At 41.7% G+C, this 21131-nt stretch overlaps 1 protein-coding gene across 2 annotated transcripts in view; it reads left to right on the top strand.

Annotated features, from left to right (window-relative positions):
• Positions 1-6884: 6884 nt before the first annotated feature.
• Positions 6885-21131, top strand: part of ST8SIA1 (ST8 alpha-N-acetyl-neuraminide alpha-2,8-sialyltransferase 1) — a 139384-nt gene continuing 125137 nt past the window's right edge. Inside the window, exon 1 of one of the 2 annotated variants that reach the window (XM_023209077.1) lies at positions 6885-7601. In XM_023209077.1, the coding sequence (XP_023064845.1) occupies positions 7366-7601 (236 nt within the window). In that variant the 5' untranslated portion in view covers positions 6885-7365. The remainder of the gene's footprint in view (positions 7602-21131) is intronic. The other variant, XM_023209078.1, reaches the window with a different exon arrangement.

Genomic DNA, 21131 nt, shown 5'->3' with positions numbered 1-21131 from the left:
CTTTTTCCTCTATGGGTAAGGTGTTTTTTTCCACTCTGGCTTCTTTCAAGATTTTCTTCTTTGTATTTGGTTTTATGTAGTTTGAATATGATGTACCCATGTAATTTGTCAGTGTGTGTGTGTGTGTGTGTGTGTGTGTGTGTGTGATTTATCATGCTTGGTGTTCTCTGAGGTTCCTGAATTTGTGGTTTGGTGTCTGTCATTACTTTTGGAAATTTCTCAGCTATTACTGCTTTGGATATTTCTTCTGTTCCTTTTTCTTTCTTTTTTTCCCCTGGTATTCCAATTACTTTTATGTTACACTCTTTGCAATTGTCCTGTGGTTCATCTTGGCAAATTTTTATTGAACTGTCTTCAGGCTTACTGATTCTCTCCGCAGCCAGATCCAATCACTGATGAGCCCATTAAAGGCATTCTTCATTTATGTTATAGTGGGTTTGATTTCTAGCATTTTTGTTTGATTGTTTCTTAGAGTTTCCATGTCTCTGTTTACATCAGCCATCTGTTCTTACATGTTGTCTACTTTTTTATTAAAGCCTTTAACATCTTAATCATAGTGATTTTAAATTCTCTGTCCAATAATTCCAACATGTATGCCTTATATTTTGTGCTGTGACTGGTTCTGATGCTTGTTTTATCTCTTCAGAATTTTTTTCTTGCCTTGTAATTATTTGTTGAAAGCCAGATATGATGTATTGGGTAATACAAGCAAAGGTAAACAGGCCTTCAAGTATGAAGTTTTATGTTAATTTGGCTAAGATTTGGGCTGTGTTTAATGTTTGCTATAGCTGTGAGTATCAGAGTCTTCAAATTTCTCCAATGTTCTAGTTTTCGTTTCTCCTGTCTGGGTTTGTCTAAGTATTTCTCCTCAGAGAGAATCTGTGTCTTGTATCTTTTTGAGCTGTAATCCGTTGATATTATATCAGAGCCATACTGGTGTAGTGATAAGGTGTAGGGGAGGAGAAATGTTCTATAATCTTATTATTACATTTTAGTGTTTAGTGGTCCTGTGTCCTTGGACAATGAACTTGGCAAGTGTTTCTTAGCTTTATTTTCCCAGCTTAGGAGAGACAAAAAGCCTAGAGGGGATTGGAGTGGAAGAAATGCCCTTCCCTGAGATGAGATAATGATATGGTAAGGTTTTCTGCCCCAGAGAGTAGGAGAGTAGGGCTTTGTTGTGGATAATCTTCTGGGTGTATTTCACAGTGGTTACTCTTCCCTACCCGTGTTAAGAACCCTAAAATGACCTTTCTCATTTTCTCTTCCTGAAAACCTGGTGATGAAACAACCAAGTTCCCTTATTCTCCTCACAGGACATGCAACAGGGGTGTGGCTTGCTCCTTTGATGGCTCTGCTACTCAAACTCCTAGGGGGAGCATGCAGATGGGCAGGCGCAGGGGCTGTGGGGAGCGCTTTTGAGCTTTGGTCCATGGCAGCATCTAGGGATGGGTATCTGTGACTCCCGAAGCCCAAGTGGGAATGTGTTTCAGTGTGCTTTTTCAGCTTTGCTGTCTGGAGACGGCTTGTGTTAATCAGCTCAATAGACCCTCTGCCTTACTGCAAAAGCAGAGAGCCAGTGTGACAGCTTTCTGTATCCTGAGCTCTTGCCCAGTATATCGGAAAAATTGGATCACATGTGGGCTGGAAGGATCAGTGCAAAGTTTTATTGAATGGTGGGGGTGGTATTCATCGAGATGGATGGGGAGCTGGATGAGGGGGATGGAGTGGAAATGTGGTCTTCCCCAGGAGTTGGGCCATCCAGCAGCCAGACTCTTCTCTAACCGCCCCCAGCCAAACTCCTCTTGGCATCCAGATGTCCCTCCCCTTCTCTCTTTCTCTGCCATGTTGCTCCGCCATCGCTGGTCTGCCAGTCTGCTGGTGTGTTCCTCTGCTCTGCTCAACATTCAGCTGCTTGTGTCTGTGCCTGCTAAGGCCATGGGTTTATATGAAAACAGGATGGGGGGCATGGTGGGCCAGAGTGGTCTTGGAAAATGCAACATTTGGGCACAAAAGCGGGAGTGCCTGTTCTCACTTAGGTCTGTGGGTACAGGCCTGAGGGTGGAGCCCTCTCCAGGGACACTGCCCTTCTTTACCCAATACTTCCCTGGCCCCCATCCTGTATCAGTGAGATTCTTGGAGGTAAAAACTCATAAAAGTGTGGATGCCCACTTGACCATGATCTCCAGGAGTTCCTGATTGTGATCCCCAGGAGTTTCTCCCTTTCACTCTAGTCCACACTCAGCCTCCAGCAATTCCACTATGCCAATTCCAAATGACCACTTAAGCTTTCCTACCAGTTTATGGCTTCAACATCTTTTGCTCCAGATAAACATACCTCAACTCTGGCTTCGGATTTGTCCATTTCTCCATTTGGAGGAAGGGGGAATAGACTTGTAACTTTAGTTCTTTGATGAGCCCAAGTAAAGTTGATTTTCAGCTTTTTTACTTTAAATAAATCTAATTCCAACATAATTTCCAATCTTTTGAATGCATTTTTCTTTTTTAATCTTTCATGATTTTCTCTTTCTTATTTTGTAAAATTTCACTGTTATATACCTTTGATGTGGGTTTAAAAAATTCATTATATTGAGTCCTTAATGAACCCTTAAATTTTAGGATTTCTTTTTAGTATGTCTTTGAAAATCTTCTTTTTGTTTCTTGTTGTTTAGATATTTATTTTTTGTTTGAGTCTATAACTTATTATCTTGTTTACCCTCTTTTACATTTTTGGCCTGCTTTCTGGGATATTTCTTCAACTTTGTAATTCAACTTTTCTATGAATTCTGTTATGTATTTTGTAACCATATTTTCAGTTTCAAAGGACTTTATTTTTCGTCGTCTGAACATTCCTCTTGTTCTTGCTTCATTGGATTGTGTCTTAGCCCATGTGAGAATATTAATTATGGTTTTTATTGAAGATTTCTTATGTTTCCTGCATTAGCATTTTTTCTTAGGGTTGATTTCTGTGTGTGATTATTTGCTTGTCTTGTCTCTGCTTTCATGTTGGAGACTCTCTTCAAATGTCTAGGGATCCTTGACTCTCCCCTCATATTTAAGAAAGAGGCCTTAAAAAGAGGCCACGAAACTGTGTAGGCAGAGCTTATCCACTGGTGGGTCTCACTAGAGGGTGTTAGACAGGGATTTGACCATTTGATTGGAGATCTCTTGCACATATCAGAATCTGTAGGTCTTCTCTTTTGTGCTGGTCAATCTCTAGAGAGTTAACTTCCTGTTTTAAGCCAGGTTGGGGAATAAGATCTAGATGTTTCAACTGCTCCTTTTTAAAGATTTCCAACAAACCTCTTACTTCGTTTAATTCATTACCTCCATCTCCAGAGGTCCTAGGTGCTTTTATTTCTGAGCCTTTCAAGAACCCTGTAGTACAAATTAGCTTGATTCTTGTTGGCTTCTCTCTATGCTCCCCTAGTTTTTGTGCGCACACGCGCACACACACACAAACACACACTGTTACTTGAAGGCCCAGACCTTTCTCTCTCCTGATAAGGCAGTTAACACTTGTTTAATTGCTTTCCTCCTTGTGAACTTTTTGACATCCTTTGTCTGCTTTTGTATTCCTTCTTTTTCTCCTGTTCTTCTGAATATTTTTTCTCTTTTAGTCCTTTACTGTTCTTTTAGTGAGGTCACAATAGGGAATGGAGATAAATAAATGCATTTATTCAGATAAACTATGTTTATAACCTTTCTCAATCTACAACCTTATTTACCTTGGTATTGTAATTGATTGTGAAACAGGCATCATTTTATGCTTTTGACTGGCCATTCCAAGCCATTCTGACAAGAAGAACTTGAGCAGACTGAAGAATGGCCTTTTAAAATTTTTATTTCAAATCACTGACAATTCTGCTTAATCTGGACTCCTGCCTTTACGTTTTTCTACTCCACATTTATAGAGTTTTAAAAGTTTAGTCCCCGAGGAAATCCTGTTTGTGTCCACTAAGCATACTTAGATGCAGAAGTATAGAAGAATACCTAAGCTACTTACTATAAGTCATCCAAACAAGATGGCTAAATATCAGTTAAAATATTTTATTTAAAACATTAAAACTTGAGGGTTCATACTTTTCCTTAAACAGTGATGCCTTGGCAATAGACTGAATAAGTTTGAGGATCCCACTGTAAAACCAAGCAACAATTATTTGTTGAAGTGCCTGAGTTGGTACCTAGAGGAACATGAAGAAAATGTGAAGTATTATTCTTTCTCTTCTCCTAGACACTTAGCCATGCCATGTGGAGTCCTAATTTGATCAAAAGCACAGGCTTGTCATTTGATACATAAGACTAAATACCCTTCCTGCCTAGTTGGTGAAACATAGTTATATATGAAAAATGCTAGCAATACAACACAACCAACACAGCACAACACAACACAACTAAATGTTTAATCATCTGTCAGAGCCAGCAAATACTATGAAATCAGAGCAGGAGGTCAAAGAGAATAGAAGCAGAAACCACAAATATTTATTGAGTTCCCATAAAGTCTGTGTTTTAGGTGGCCTGGGAATACATTATTGAATGAGAACTTTCTAGCTACTTGGCTTGGTCTTGAATAATGCACTGGATTTATACATGGGGAGAAAAAAAAAACAAACACACATCCCATGCGTGGATCACAACACTGTGACAGAACTGAGACCTGTGTGTGATATGGTTTGACTCTGTGTCCCCACCCAAATCTTATCTTGAATTGTTTTCCCAGTAATTCCTCCATGTCCAGGGTGGGACCTGGTGGGAGGTGATTGGATCATGGGGGCTGTTTCCACCAGGCTGTTCTCCTGATAGTGAGTTCTCATGAGATCTGATGGTTTTATAAGTGTTTGACAGTTCATCCTATACACACATTCTCTCTCTTGCCTACCACCATGTAAGACATGCCTGCTTTGCCTTCCACCATGATTGTAAGTTTCCTGAGGCCTCCCCAGCCATGTGTACAAATTACCCAGTCTCAATGGTATTCTTTATAGTAATGGGAGAACAGACCAATGTAGTATGACTTGGAAGGGTGAGAGTGATGACCTGATTAGATTTGGGGCTCATGTTAAGAAAAAGCAGGGAATAAGTTTGGATTGTTGGGTGGGCAAAAGCCCACCAGGGTAAGAGAATTCTTAGTTTGCAGAAGAAAGAAAAACAGCACATTGTGTTACACAGATCTTTTGATATAAAGCATGACTTTAATGCATTATTATGATATTAAATGGAGAAACATTTACGTAGCCCCTTCATAACTGTAATATGCCTTAGTTTTGTTTGCCAGTTTATTTCTTTGTTATTTACTCTACAAATATCCCTTGAACTTGAGGAAGAAAAGAGAAATGGGAATGGTTTGTGTTTTACTTAAATTATAAAATCAGAGATGGCAGATGATTTATCCAAAGCCCAGGCAAGTAGGAAAAGCTCCTTCCTCCCTTCCCCTTTTCCAGAATAGAAGAGAGTTGACTGGTTAACTTTGCAGGACTTAAGATGATCTTCATTTTAAATAATCTGTATTAACCTCCACTGTGGTAAGATGTGACTGGGATTTCAAGGTTTCCCCTGTCTATACTGATTTATCTAAGTAGGACAGAGATTTCTGGGGCACGCCTGCCGGTGGAGGGCAGTAGGTCACTCAACTAAGCACAGTATTGTTGAGAAGATGACACCAAAGTGGTCATCTGGGCTGCTACTTCGATTTTGGTAAATAACTTTGCATCAACTTCTCAAGTTCTACCTCTCAGTGGAGAAGGATGCTAGAGAAAGATACCAGGCACGGTAGCCTAGTCGGCTGAACAAATGGAGTTATAACCTTAGATTTTGTTTTCGTGATGACTAAGCTGACCAGGTTTCTTCTTTGTCCTTGCACACTTTATGCTTGACGAGATGCTTAAGCAAATAGAATAGGCGACCGCTAGGAGGTACCCAAGCTATGCGTCGCCGCCGAGGAGAGCAGAAATGGCTAACAGCGACTCCCTCAGCTCGGTGGGTCCAGGCGGGTGGCGCTTTTCCAAGGTCGGGGTTGCGATAAGCTTATCGCTTATCACAAGCAAGAAGAGCAAGAAGGACGTCTAAGAACCAATGATCCTTTAATCCAAAAGGCCGCGCGCCTCCAAGGCAATGTGACATCTTGAGGTCTGGTGTTTGGGCACCAGCTGCCTGCACATCTGGATGCAGCAGTGCCTTTCCTTGCAGGGAGGAGGCGAGGCGGAGGACCCCGGAGTGCACGCACCTCCTCGTGCGCGCACTCGCTTGCGCCCGTGAACGTGTGTGCGTGTGTGGTGTGTGTGTGTGTGTGTGTGTGTACGCGCGCGCGCACAAGGGCCGCGGCTACGGGACCGGCTAATGGGGGTGGGGGCCCAGGAAGGAATAAATCTCCGCCAGCCTCCTCGCGCCTGGCTGCGGGTTAATATCCAACCAGTTAGGGAAAGACAAGGGTGACCGCAGCAGGGTGACAGCCCGGGCACATCGGCCGCGTGTCGAAGGGTCAGGATATTAGCCAGTCTCCGCCGCACTCAGGGACTGATATATTTCTACTGGCGGGGGCTGTTGTTTTTTATTGTCTGCCGTTATCTCCAGGGCACGAGTGAGGGGTGCGCGCTCTGGGCGAGTGTCGCTGCTCGGATCGGGTCGAAAGAGGCAATTTTGCGGGTGGGGGAGGGAGGGGGAGACCTTGATTTCCACCAATCCCCGGGCGTTTGTCTGCGAAGTCCAGGGCGCAGCGGAAGGCTGCGGCGCGCCGCTGAATTAACTGATGAGAGCGAGTTCTTTTCTTCTCCGGGAGGGGTGGAGAGCGAGGGTCCTGGCGGGCGAGGCGGAGGAGCCCGGGGCAGGATAGCGGTCCCGGGCCGCCGTGGAAATTTCCAAGGACTTGGCGCGGCGCAGAGAGCGCGTCTGGGGGGGTTGCCTGGCGGCGCAGTAGCGCGGGAGGCGGCGAAGGGTGCAGGAGCATCGCTTGGAAGGGGACAAGGGGACGCCACGGGCCAAATGTCTGGGAGAGAGCCGAGCCTTTTCCCGGACCCTCGCCGAGGGCGACCGTGATGCGGCAGAACCGGCCGGAGCGACTCGCCGCCGCCGCTGTCTGTGCTCTCGGAGACCCCAGCGCCCGCCTTCTGCAGGGAAGCGACCATGGCCATAGATCGTGACTTGCCCCCCAGCCACTTCCCCTAGAAAGAAATCCTCGGAAAAGTTGCATTTAAAAAAATCCTTGCGCTGACCTTTGGGGCCGACGGGGCAGAAGAAGCGTGCGTGCGTTTGCAAGCAAGAGAACGAAAGGTGTGTGTGCATGGGGGGCCGGCGGTGGGAGACCCTCCGCTGCCACTTCGCCTAGCTTTGTGCTGAGGCCCCGGCCCCCGCCCCTGGGACGCCGGGGCTGCGATGAGCCCCTGCGGGCGGGCCCGGCGACAAACGTCCAGAGGGACCATGGCTGTACTGGCGTGGAAGTTCCCGCGGACCCGGCTGCCCATGGGAGCCAGTGCCCTCTGTGTCGTGGTCCTCTGTTGGCTCTACATCTTCCCCGTCTACCGGCTGCCCAACGAGAAGGAGATCGTGCAGGGGGTGCTGCAACAGGGCACGGCGTGGAGGAGGAACCAGACCGCGGCCAAAGCGTTCAGGTACTCCTGCCCTCGCGGCTCATCCCCTCTAGTGTCCTTTCCTCCCCCAGTGCAGAGGACAGGGTCACCGGCGAGGACCGCCTTGCACCGCCTCGCAGGGGCATCCCTTTCATCCGCTCTTTCATGTCCTTTCCCTCCATTTGTGCCATTCCCAACCTGGAGACTTTAGTTAGGGTCCCTTCCCCACCCCTGACCCCCAGAGATGTGCAGACACCTGCTTTGCGCAGGTAAAGACTCGACGCATTTCTTCAGAAAGCGGAGTTTTATTTAACAATTTACGGATAAACAGAGGGAAGAAGAACCCAGGATAACTTAGTCTCTTGCACTTAATGAGAATCTATCTCTTGGGCTCTGCAGACATTTGAAGCTGTAGGGAACAAGAAGCAGGTAAAAGGCATCTCCCCGAGGTGGGGTGCACAGTTGGTGACATAAATCCCCAACGTCGGAGTGGTGGGCAGTGGAAACATGGACGGATCCCGCAGCTTTGCGCAGTGTGCCCACAGCAAATGCATAGTACTGACTGACGTCCTACTAAGAGACGATACTGTGCAATTTTTCTGTTGAAATGTCAAACAACTTTCTAGTATTATTATCTCATCTTGTTGACCACATATTGATTCTTCAGAAGGATGAGTAACTTCCCCAAGGTCATTACTTTTGACCTGTGGGTGCTGGATTTTTCATCACTTAAAGCTCCAAAGCTCCCAGCTCTTTTTATTGGCTTAGACTGTGGATGCCTCTGGAAGATGGGAGATGTACTTTAAGTAGGCACCTGAAGTCAGAAAACAAACAAAATCCCCAAGCCAGGTTGGAAATCAGAACTCTGAGGATCACTCAGAGGTTGTAGATCCGCTTCCTTTCCGGGAATTTTAGATTGAATGTCTAAAAATAAGTTACGGCAGCAGGGGTTGTGTAGTTAGATTGGAGGGAAGGCAGAGCTGCTTCCCCTTCCTCTCCACCTCCACAGGCGTGTTGAGGGAACATACGGGTGCTTCCACCACTGCGAGGTGCCCCTTTCACCTTTAGTTCCTGGGGCTGAAGATGCTGCCGTTGGCTTCTTCCTGTGATTGTGGTCTGGGTGGTTGGAAATGCTCTCCTCTGCTCTGCAGAGGGTCTTTCTAATCAGTGCAGGGGCAGGTGAGTTCTAATGTAAACATTTTTCACTACAGTTATTTACAAATATTCAGGAGCATCTATACATTTTTAAAAACTTTTTAAACCTATGGTTTCCTTTTCCTTCTCAGGCCTCCTCCTGGAAAGAGGGTTAAAAAGATAACAGAGCCAACTTGTTTAGAGGAAGGCAACTGCATTCTCCTTGGAAGGGAGGACTTTCCTTCTGTCTTTTTAGAACTCTACCATCATTGAATTTAAAAATAACTCCACTCTTCCTAAAAGTATATAAGGGTTAATTTTTTCTTTCCTTCACAGTATTGATTGTGGGACTCAAAAGCAGGCAAAGGCATCACATCCAGCAATTATTTTCCCTAAAGACAGAAAGCACTTTCATTTCAAGTGATCTAAGGAAATGAGTTAAGAACTTCCCATTGGTTTGCAATGAAAGAGTCCATTTTTTTAATATAGGAGGAGGAATAATGAAGCCCTGTTAGAGGACAGATTTCTTGTTAGAGGACACAATCAAGTGGAAAATGCTTCATGTTCTGAGAAACACAGGCTGATAGTTTCTGAGACACATTTGTTCCTTGCTTTCTGTAGCCTGGAGCAATCTTCAATGTGTTTGGATGTTATTTGGTCTGGTCTTTATGTGCAGGGAATTACTTATTAAAATCCATACACTATAAAAATGACCTAAACACATATCCCTCAAAGTTAGTGGCTGTAAAACCATGTAAAAGGCACCATTGCTTATTGAAATAAGTTTGAGCTTCAGAGTAGAATTCTGAATTTGTACACTGAGTATGCTGTGACTAGATAAACAGCAGAGAATCTTTGGCAAGTTACTATATTTTTTGAGTCCTGGCTTTCTTGTTTATCTATATTGCAGAGTTGTTAGAAGGTTTAAATTTTTAATAGAAACTGATGCCAAGTATCTGGTACATTGTGTACCCAGAAAATGGTTGCTTTATAATTGTTATAAATTATAATATCTGGTATATGTTACAACATAAATAAGGAAATCTGGTCAGCCCATGAGAATTTGGAATATTTCTCCTGCCAGATTTACAGGTAAACATTATTGGTCCTTACCCCTCTCCCCAACCACGTACACTTATGCTAATGAACAGGGACAAGACATTTTGAAAGGTGGGAGAAGTTTCATAGCTTGAGTTAATTATTTTTTTACATGCACATTTAATGTTCTTTAACATTTGGATTGTTAGTATATGGCAGTAGTGTTTATTTGTTAAATATTAGACCAGTCAGTCAGAAGCCATTATCATGTTAAGGAGACACATCTTTGACAAACAAGCATCTGTTTTTCTCCAGTCTGAAACATCTTCTGCATAAATACGAATATATGCACACAAATGCACAAGGTGCACTTATGTGTGGAGTTTTATGTGAATTTATTCACAAATCATGGAATGGTGTCTAAAAATATATATGTGTATACATATGTAAACACAAACATTTGCAATCAGTCAATTGACCAATATTTCATGAGTGACTACTCTGCATCAGATACGTGTTAGGCCTTAGGGGATTGCAGTGAATAGAATGGATAGATTGCCTCCTCTAACAACTTGCCTCCTACTAGAGGATGATTGACACACAATTAAATAAATGCGATGACAATATACGGTTAAATTCTATGAAGAGAAAAGAGAGTGTTTCCCTATGTTTATAAACACCAAAATTTAAGATTTAATTTTGCCCTCTGTGCTTCCATTTACTTTTGTAATTTTCTTCTTCTTCTAGCTCAGTACTTGATGTGTACTGAATTCTCGGAGACGAACCTTGTCAAATTGCATAGGAGATGGCAGGAAGAAAGTAAGAAAGCTGTAAGAGTTTTGAACAGAACAGGAAGTTTTCCTAATGTTTATGTGGCGATAGAAAGAAAAAGGAATCAATAGAACTTATTATAGAAACTTTATTAATTCTTGTTACTTTTGATTAAGTGACATTGTGGGAAATGCCAAACCAAAGTAGTGTTTGTTTCTTCCTTCAGATCCTCATCCATTTCATTTGCTCCTCAGAAATGAACCTGAACTCAGAATTTATGTGCAAGGCTTTATTCTTGGCATGTGACATGGTAACAATAATAATAACAATTAAACTAGCAAGTTAGTAGGTGCTTATTATCTGCCTGACACTATGCTAGTATGTATTGTCTCATTTAATCCTCATAAGAATCTTGTATAAATGGATATATCATTATCCACGTTTATGAAAATGAACATGCCCTGGTCTTCAAGGGAATTGCTATAATCCCATGGAAGAGACAGATAATGTATATAATTAACTAACTGGAAATAGGGCCATGAAAGAGAGGAAACATAGCAGAGTGAAAATGTTATGGATTTGGGAGCTGTCAGAACATGGTTGGAATTCTGGCTGTATCCCTTTCCAGTTGTGCAATCATTGGTAAGTCCAACTCTCAGAGCTTTAGTTCCTTGATTTGTAAATTGGGGCTTGTAAGAATGTCTTACAAGTTTCTGGTGAAAACTACATGATAGCATATAGACAGCACCTGGAATGATGCTTGCCACCTATCTCTGTTTAATACGTGATTGGTGTAACAACAGAAACACCAGTGAGTGCTGGGGACGTTCCCACAACATGACATTTAATTCTACTGAAGGGAGGGAAATCGGGTTTCAGAGAGGAGGTGGTGTTTGGAGTAAGCCTCTAAGGATGGTAGGGTGGCATCGTGGTAAGAGGTGAGGATAGAAGTATATGCCAGGCAGAGAGAACAGCAAAGATCAAGGCGGAGAGATTCAGAAGTGCCTGGTGTGTTTACTGTATGGAAAGTTATTAAGTCACCCATGGAGACCACCATAGAAAAGTGGGCTGGGTAGTAAGACGAAGCCGGGAATCTTTGAATGTATTTAAGGTGTGGCTCATTAGAAATGGACAAACATCAAGGATCTAATGGTACTGGCTGCATGTTAGCTATCAGCAGAGATGGCACATCACTGTTACCAGTGGGTTTGGGAAATAGAATAGAGGTTAATACAGTGAAGTGGTTGTTTTGAAAATTCTGTCGACTCATTGGGTGGTAACCATTACTCTAAGCAGTCAAGTTCTTTCAAAATTCTGAACAAACGACTACTTTCAGCAGTTCCACCTTTATGTGGCCTCTTTTATTTCCCTATTTTTGAATCCAGGGATGTTAAAAGCTCAGAAATTTCCATAATTGTCCTGGTGACAGGAGAAGGGCATTGGGAGTGGAGGGGATGAGCGTAGGTGCAGCCACCTGTATGGATAAAATGTAAGTTTGGTGTTTGTAAGTTGGAGATTTATGGAATTCACTTTGAAAAGTTAGTTTAGGAAAAAGAGGGTTTAATAAGTTTTGGTGCTCAAGAAAATATGCTACAGTTATGTTGCAAATTTACAAATGTGGAAAAAAATCTCATCAGCAATAATCGCAATAGCAAAAATCAATCACTAACATTTATTGGATACGTAAAATATACCAGGCCCAGTTCTTAGCACTTATATATGTTTTTTCCCCCAAAGCAACCTTATAAAGTAGGTTTGTGTATGTTCCTTGTTTTACAGATGAGGATACGGAGGTTTAGAGAGATCCATGAACAAAATGATGGAGTTTGATTTCCAACCTGGAGCTATTTAATTCTAAACCTCATGCTTGTTCCCTGCTAATTTTGGATAAATGAAGCAATGCTGTATACATCTCTCTCATGATTTGGCTCTGATTACTTCTCCAATGTCATCTTTCATCAGTTTTTCTTTTTATTCTTTGCTAATATTGGAATAATTATGGTTCCTGAAATAGGCCAGGCTATATTGGGTTTGCTCGAGCCATCCCCTCCACCTGGAATGACTTGACTTTAAGGCCACATCTTCCTGCCTTTCACCTGGCCAGTTCCTTCTCATCTATTGACAGTACATTATAGTGGTTAAGAGCAAAGGTTCTGAAGTCAGCTGTGTTCAAATCCTGATTCCATCACTTGCTGTGTTGTTGAGCAGATCAGCCTTCATTGCTCATTTCTCTATCTGTAAAATGAAGCTTCTTAAAGGATTGTTGTAAGAATTAGAATAGATAATGTGTTTAAAATGCTTAGAACTATTTCCAGCATATAATTAATGCTCAGACTTATTAGTTCTCCTCAAGGTGGCTTCCCCTACTCCTTCCTGCCTTCCCAGGCTGTGCTTAGAAGCTTCTCCTCTCTGTTGTCTTTATACCATGCACATATGCTTGTAATCCTTTCAATTATTCTAAATACCTACTACTCTGTGTCTACCACTATTACTATAGGATAGGAGATGCTGGGTCTGTAGCTGTGAACTGAACAACATTTTTGCTTTCTTGGAATTTATAGGATAATGGTGAGAGACAGAAAATAAACAGAGAAATACACAAATGACTGGTAGCGACAGGTGCATTAATCATGATGTATTAAAAATATGAGTGCACTTGCCTGCCTTCCCTGCTAAATTTTAAGTTTCTCACAGACAGGAACTGTGCCTCATTCATAGTTGCATTCCCAGAGCCCAGCATGGTCCCTGGTACGCTACATCTTGCTTAGATATTATGTGAATGAATATTTAGGAAGGTGTGGAACCAGATAGCCACCCAATCGGTCAACAGATATTTAATGAGACCTACTGTGTGTCCAGCACGCTGTTCGGCAGTGTAGCAGATCAGAGGAGTAAGCATCCTTTATATTCTCAAAGAGCTCTTACTCTAGAGCAGAGGTTCTTAGTTTCAACCCTCCTGACATTTTAGGCTGCATACTGCTTTGTTGTGGAGTGCCGTCCGGGCACATTGTAGAATGTTTAGCAGCACCCCTGGCCTCTGTCCACTAAATGAGACAACCAACTGTGTCTCCAGAGTTGGCAAAATACGCCCTGGGGGGGGAAGTGCCCCTGACTGAGAACCACTGATTTGCAGGAACAAAATCTGCCCAATCGACAGGATTTAAGGAACCTTGAAAATATGCGTAATTAAGAACTAAATTTGGAAACTACAGTATAAATGCTTTGACTGTTTAGAGAAAGGAGCTGTTTCTGTGGGCTCAAGTTGTTGGAGAAGGCCTCCTGGAAGAGGACTGAATGAACTGTACTTGATAGATAGGTCTTGGTTAGGGAAGGATCAGGAGAGGGGAGGCATTTTAAGATGTTTATATAAGCAACCGTCTCTGTTGAAAGTATATGTAAGAGCTATTTAAGATTTTCATGAATGTTCCCCTTAATCCCTGGTGAGAGGGGTCCATGCTCTGTGCACTATAAGGGGCCACATCCTTCTTTTTCTCTGGTTTCACCCTTTCTCAATGAGGCAGGGTGTTAATGGGACCTTTCTAGACCCTGAAATTTCCTGCCCAAATGACCCAAGTCTACTTCCACAGCCTGCCTGCCTGCGTGGGGCATTTTCCTCAATCTTCTTCCTGAGAGTGGCTTGTCCCCTGGTGTGTACAATCCTAGGCCACACATCAGAGGGGGCAAGGGACGGCTAAGGGACAGCTCTTTGAGGGAGACATTGTGGAAGGAACTTTGATATGGGGCTGTGGAGCCGACATATGCACGTGGTATAGGCTTGCCCTGTGTCCCCAGGTTGCAAGACCAAACTTCCTGGAGTTTCAGGAGTCTAAATGTGAATCTGGCATTCCAGATTGTTTTGCAGGTTTATTTTTCCAGGGAGGAGAATAGAACATGTTTTATCGGTTTGTTGGTTTGAGGATAACTTCTCAATATTAGATACAGTTGTACTTTTGTTCTCTGCCTTGCAAATGGAGGTGGTTGGAGAGTTTTGGTCTGTACTGTATAATCAATACTCAAGTGAAAAATTATAGTGGGGTTTTTTGTAACTTGGGAGTCTATCAGTCTTCATTTGAGAGCAGAGTGTTTTAGGAAACTAGTTGGATCAATTGAATAATTATATAAGTTAGTATAGAGTGTGGTCAGTCTTTTGACAAAGTTGTGAGTCATCTTGGAAATAATGATACTATGTATCATTAATGCACTCTCTCATGATGGATTTGATAGACTTCTGGTAAAATAATCTATTTTAGCTTCTCATTCTGACCTGGCTCTATCAGGAGCTGTGTGACCTTGGGCAAGTTACTAACCTCTCTGTACCTTTGTTGCATCATCTGAAAAATGAGTATAATGTGCTAATCTACTTCATAGGTTTGTGATGATAATTAAAACAGATAACAAATGTAGAATCCATAGCCATCCTCACCTGGCTGGGTGGGATGACAGGAAGCTTGTTCTCACCTGGAAAATGTCTGGACTTTGGAGTCCCAGAGATCAGGATCCAATCTTGGTTCTGTCATTTATCAACCTTGTGACATTGAAAAATTTACTCGGTCTTGCTGAGCCTTAGCTGCAGGTGGCAATAGTTACCTTGAGAGGATTAGTTGTTGGATAATTGCTAATTATTAGTCCATCATGAGGAGAAAATCCATGCCTTTGGACACATTCTGTGCCTATTAATTGCACTTTCTGTAAAAGAGTATCTGACAATGAAATGTGACCTTGTGACACACCCTGCTTTTTCACGGAATTAGTGCTGAGGGTGCTGTACTATGGCCTGAAAAATTTTATGGAAGACAACAGAGTCCAGCAATCAATCAACTGATTTCAATCATTCATTCAACCACGTTTGCTGAATGTCTACCATGTACCAGTTAGGTGCTGGCAATACAGTGATGAATACAAGAATGTGGTCCCGGATTTGATAAAATTTATAATCTAATTAACAGCAGTTCTTCCATATCTGTGGGGTTTTTTTACGTGGTTTCAGTTGTCCATGGTTAATTTGGTCCAAAAATATTAAATGGAAATTCCAGAGATAATTCGTAAGTCTTAAGTTGTGCTCTGTTTTGAGTAGTGTGATGAGATCTCGCTTTGTCCCACTGCATCTTGCCTGGGATGTGAATCTATCCTTTGGTCAGCGTCTCCACACTGTTGACACTTGCTGCCCATGAATCATTTAATATCCATCTTGGTTGTGGGATCACCATGCTTGTGTTCAAGGAATACCTATTTTACTTTACCAATGGCCCCAAAATGCAAGAGTGATGATGCAGGTATATTGTTATAATTGTTCTATTTTATTATTGCTATTATTGTTAATCTCTTACTGTGCCTAATTTATAAATCAAATTTTATCCTAGGCATGTATGTATAGGAAAAATGGGAAAAAATGGTATACAGGGCTTGGTACCATCTGAAGTTTCAGACATCCACTGGGGGTCTTGGAATGCGTCCTCCACAGATAAGAGGAGATTCCTAGTTTCATTCCTTAAATCAGTAAGAAACTGAGTAACGTGGGGTTCCAAGTCTTACAGTTTGACTGTTTTGGATAATGATAATGAGCTTTGAAGGAATCGATTTTTTCCCCTTTCTGTTGAACTGTGTTCTAGCTATGGCCTTGCATGAGAAGGAAGCAGCCAAGACCGTAAGAGCTGTGTCACTCTAATTAGGTACCAGGAGGAAGTGGAAATGAATTCAGAGTCACACATTCTCCATTTTTCAGATCTTAAACACAGAAGACACTACCAGAGATTTCCAGGTGACCACAATGAGAAAAGGGCCTTTTGTCCCACTATGTCTTGCCTGGGATGTGAAATCTTTAGTTTGTTTCCATTGTTGATAAAATAAACATATATAGTATATGATTTTATGTACCCCATGTTCATTTAAACAATTCATAGTGTTATATTATTTGTCTGATTTTGGAAAGAATACATATTTACTATAGAAAATTTTTAAATGTAATGAAAAGAAGAAAAAGCCTGCTCAAATTCCCTCACTCAGAAGTACTCATTGTAAACAGTCTCTTTTATGTATGTTTGTTTGTATGTGTGTATTTCTAAATTGTATGTATTTTGTGTATTTAATTTTATATCCTCTTTTATTCACTCAAAATTATACCTTTAGTATTTTCTCATATAATTAATTAATTTTTAATTTACAAACTTGTGAAAAAATAGCTTTATAATTTTTTATTTTGGAAAAATAATTATTTATTTTCCAAGTATTACCATAAAAAATACTTTTAAAAAGATTGTTTATGCTGCTGACAGATTTACGTTAGACTTCTTTTCTTTAATGATTTCTTCATGTGTATTTGTTGTATAGCTGAGCACAGGAAATTAAAAAACCTCTTTAAAGATCTGTACTTTCTCAAGGTTGATATTTAAAGGATAAAAGCAACACTATTTTCATTTGTAAAAGTAATTGACATTTAACAAACATCGCCAATATTTTGGTTTATATTCTTCTGGATCATTCAATGCCAATGTGTGTATAAATGAAGCAAAAATATAATGAATTTGATGGTACATTGCAAATATTTTTCTAGTGGTAGTATATGCAGTCTACATTATCACTTCTAATGACTCTAAGATTTTCTATTGTTAGGATAGATACAAATTTATTTAATTAATCTACTGTCATTGGATAGTTACGTTGTAATTTCTCACTTTTATGAATAATGATGTGGTGACCATCCTTTTGTGTATATCATAAACATGTGCTTATAAATTTCTAGAATTAATGTTTTCACACTTTTTAGTTTGAAGTGCCAATTCTTTTTTTAAGATCTTTTTAAAATTTTTGTTCCTTGAGTTTATTCACTACAAGCATTTATGCTACTACAAGCATTTCTTCCATGCCATTAACATTAGCCCAGACATATATTTCAAAGTTTGCATAATTTTCTGTCATATGAATATCATTAAATGTATTTAACCAATGATCTTTGTTGGAAATTTAGTTTATTTACTATGTTATGATCATGAATAACAGTGTCATTTGATGACTTTAAGTTGGCTTAATTCTATGTTGCAATTTTTCTTTCTTTTTTTTTCAACTTTTAGTTTAAGTCCAGGGGTACATGTGCAGGATATGCAGGTTTGTTTCATAGGAAAACATGTGCCATAGTAGTTTACTCCACATATCATTCCATTACCCAGGTATTAAGCCCAGCATTCATTAGCTGTTCTTCCTGATACTCTTCCTTCCCTCACCCCACCCCTGACAGGTGTGTTGTTGTTCCTGCCCATGTGTCCATGTGTTCTTATCGATCAGCTCTCACTTATAAGTGAGAACATGCGGTGTTTGGTTTTCTGTTCCTGGGTTAGTTTGCTGAGAATAATGGCTTCCAACTTCATCCATGTCCCTATGAAGGATATGATCTCATTCCTTTTTATGGCTGCATAGTATTCCATGGTGTATATGTACCACATTTTCTTTATCCAGTCTATCATTGATGGGCTTTTGGGTTGATTCCGTGTCTTTGCTATTGTGAATAGTGCTGCAGTGAACATATGTGTGCATGTATCTTTATAATAGAATGATTTATATTTCTTTGGGTTTATACCCAGTAATGGGATTACTGGGTCAAGTGGTATTTCTGCCTCTAGGCCTTTGAGGAATTGTCACACTGTCTTCCACAATGGCTGAACTAATTTACACTCCCACCGTCAGTAAACACCAATTCTTACATCTGGCATCTTTGGTTGTTCATAGAAAATCTCTGGCTTTGGCTAAGTGCAGATTTGGGGTTTTCCCTCTTTCAGTGTGCATAGTGATTGCATAAATAGCAAACATCCTGTGATTGTTAAATTAAATGATAAAATTTCCCTTAGGTGGATTTACAATAGGCCAGGCAACGAAAAAAGATCCCCATACAACTGGATATGTACAGTGGCAGGTAAACCCTTCGGGATTGCAGAGACCCAGCTATGAGGAATTTATGTAGCGCAGTGGTATATGTGCTTTTATTTTTCATGGTTATCCTCTCCATTACAGTACAGTTGATAATTAGCATGGTGTTTTATCTCCATTTAAAAAGCAATAGATTTCTTTCTTCTAAGACTTAAGCAATTAAATAAAACTGTGATTTAAAAAGGAAAATGAACTTTTACTTCATGATAAGGCAGAGATTTCAAGGTAAAAGAAAAGTGTCCTAGATAAAATGGAAATATTATGTTTAACAACTCTAATTTTAAGAGTCATTTTCCTATTTACTAAAATAAAACGTCCTCAGCTTGAATCTGGAGCAGATCGTACCCACCTGGTGAAGGGTGGAGGTGTCGTAAAAAGGCACAAAAATTCCATGATGATATTTTGTTGGGTCAATATTTTGGAGGTCATGTGTTGGTGATTACGACGACATTGCCAGATATCATCTGTATTGTGTCCTTCTGCTCCCTTGCACCTGTGTGAAATGGCTCTACATACTGTTGCTTTGGTGCTTTGGGGCTAGAAATGAAGTCTTGTTGATATTTGTCTGTCTCAAGTCCCTGGTCACAGCCTTACTAAATGTCTAATGAGTAGTGGATGAATAAAAACATCAGATTGTCTGAAAGACTGGTAGACAGCTGTCTGAATACCTTTTAGGGGCAGTTTCATTTATTGTCTATTATTAAGACTCTAGGCTCTAAATATTCACTACTAATTCATTCATTCACTCCTTCATTCCTTTATTCAACAAATATGTATTCGATGCCTTCTATGTGCCATGCACAGTGCTAGGTACTGAGAACAGAGTGATAAACCAAGAGGATGCGGGCCTTCCCCCATACAGCAAACAAGCACGCGGCACACATTGGGAAAGAAGCAGCAACATTCTCCAATCTCTCCCTTCTTTATATGGAAGGAAAAACAAACACAGGTTTGCTTTAGCTTTTCAGAACTTAGCTGTGTCTGTCTGTGTTTGATTCAGTCCAGAAAGGGCCCAAATCGCCACTCTGGTCCATTCAGTGTGGTGCCTGAATCATGATTGCGATGCCAGAGGTTTCCATCTAGTTCAGTGGTATGATATCTTTGGACTCTTGCTAACCTATGCAACATGTGAAATGCTGGAGAGGAAAAGCGCTTTAAAACCTTGCTGAAAGATACATGAGCCCATGGGGGAACACAAAGCTCAATTACTGGTAGAATCGAAGAGACAGAGGCAGGCTGGCTTGGATGGGCATTGGTCACTTTGTAAGCAGCTGTTCTCAATTCAACCTGCCACCCTGCAATAGCCAAGAAGAGGAAGTGGAGGGGCCGGCAGAAAGACTCTCTGGTGAGCTGAGTCAGTAGGCAGTGAGCTGAGTCTCAATTTGGGGTAAAAACACAGTCACTTTATTGTTTCCTAATAACTGCTCCAACTATGGCATGTCAAATCTATCCCCTGACCCCCACCCCACACCCCAATTAGCTGGCTCTAATGGGTCTCTGAACAACTTGGCCAGGTTTTACTGACTTTTTATCCACTTTGATTCTTGGGGCAGTCTCACTCTGGTATTTAGCTCAGTTTTGTTTATTTTAAAGCACATGAATATTCTGGCGTCTACCACCTCCACCTGCTCAGGCTCTAGAACCTCTACGTGCTCACCGTGGAAGGCGAGAAGAGCATTCTCTGAGGTGGAGCCCACTCCACCCTCCTCTAGGGGCTGCTTCTTCAATTTGGGCAGGGAGGAGGGGAATATTCATAGTCCCTTTCTCTGTGGGGGGTGGCTGCTTCCACGTGAACCCTGCCTGGCTGCCCAGCCTTCTAATGGCAAAGTGTTCTGGTTCTTTCCCCTGGCGGGCAGCCTTCTTAGGTGTGGTCCTGATAAACACTCCATCCACAGGGAGATCCCTATCCTTGCCACACCAAAGGGATCTTTCTTGCCCACTCCTCTCAGCCTCACCATCTGGCTTTCCATTTCCCTTTGCGCTTTCTCCATGGCTCAGGGACAGCCCTGGAAAAGATCCAGGAGTGCAGTGCCTGGTGTGTCTGGTGTCTGGTTGGTTCTGCTGACGTTCATTCGTTTGTTCTTTCTTTCTCTTTTCTTTCTTTCTTTCTTTTCTTTCTTTCTTTCTTTCTTTCTTTCTTTCTTTCTTTCTTTCTTTCTTTCTTTCTTTCTTTCTTTCTTTCTTTCTTTCTTTCTTCTTTCTCTCTTTCTTTCTTTCTGTCTCTTTCTTTCTTTCTCTTTCTCTCTCTTCTCTTCTCTTCTCTTCTCTTCTCTTCTCTTCTCTTCTTTTCTTTTCTTTTCTTTTCTTTTCTTTCTTTTCGGGTCTTTCTCTGCACCCAGGCTGGAGTGCAGTGGTGCAATCATAGTTCACTGCAGTCCTGCAGGGCTCAGGCAATCCTCCTGCCTCCGCCTCCCAAGTACCTGGGACTGTAGGTCTGGCAAATTTTTGATTTTTATCTTTGTAGAGAAGGGATCTCCCTATGTTGCCTGGGCTGGTCTTGAATTCCTGGGCTCAAGCTATCCTCCGGCCTCGGCCTCACAAAGTGCTGGGATTACAGGCATGAGCCACCGCACTCGGCCCAGTTTCTTTACAGGTGATTTGTTTGGAGTTTCCTCTATCCCTCTTCTGTGTTGGCAGGGAGGGAAAGCCCTTGTCTCCCCTCTCCATGGGGGTGGAAAGGCTGTGGCCTCACCGCAAAAGTATGCTCCCAAG

This window comes from Piliocolobus tephrosceles, chromosome 10 (genome assembly GCF_002776525.5).
Source record: "Piliocolobus tephrosceles isolate RC106 chromosome 10, ASM277652v3, whole genome shotgun sequence".
In the NCBI taxonomy this organism is placed as follows: Eukaryota; Metazoa; Chordata; class Mammalia; order Primates; family Cercopithecidae; genus Piliocolobus; species Piliocolobus tephrosceles.
This window is presented reverse-complemented; position numbering and strand designations above follow the sequence as displayed.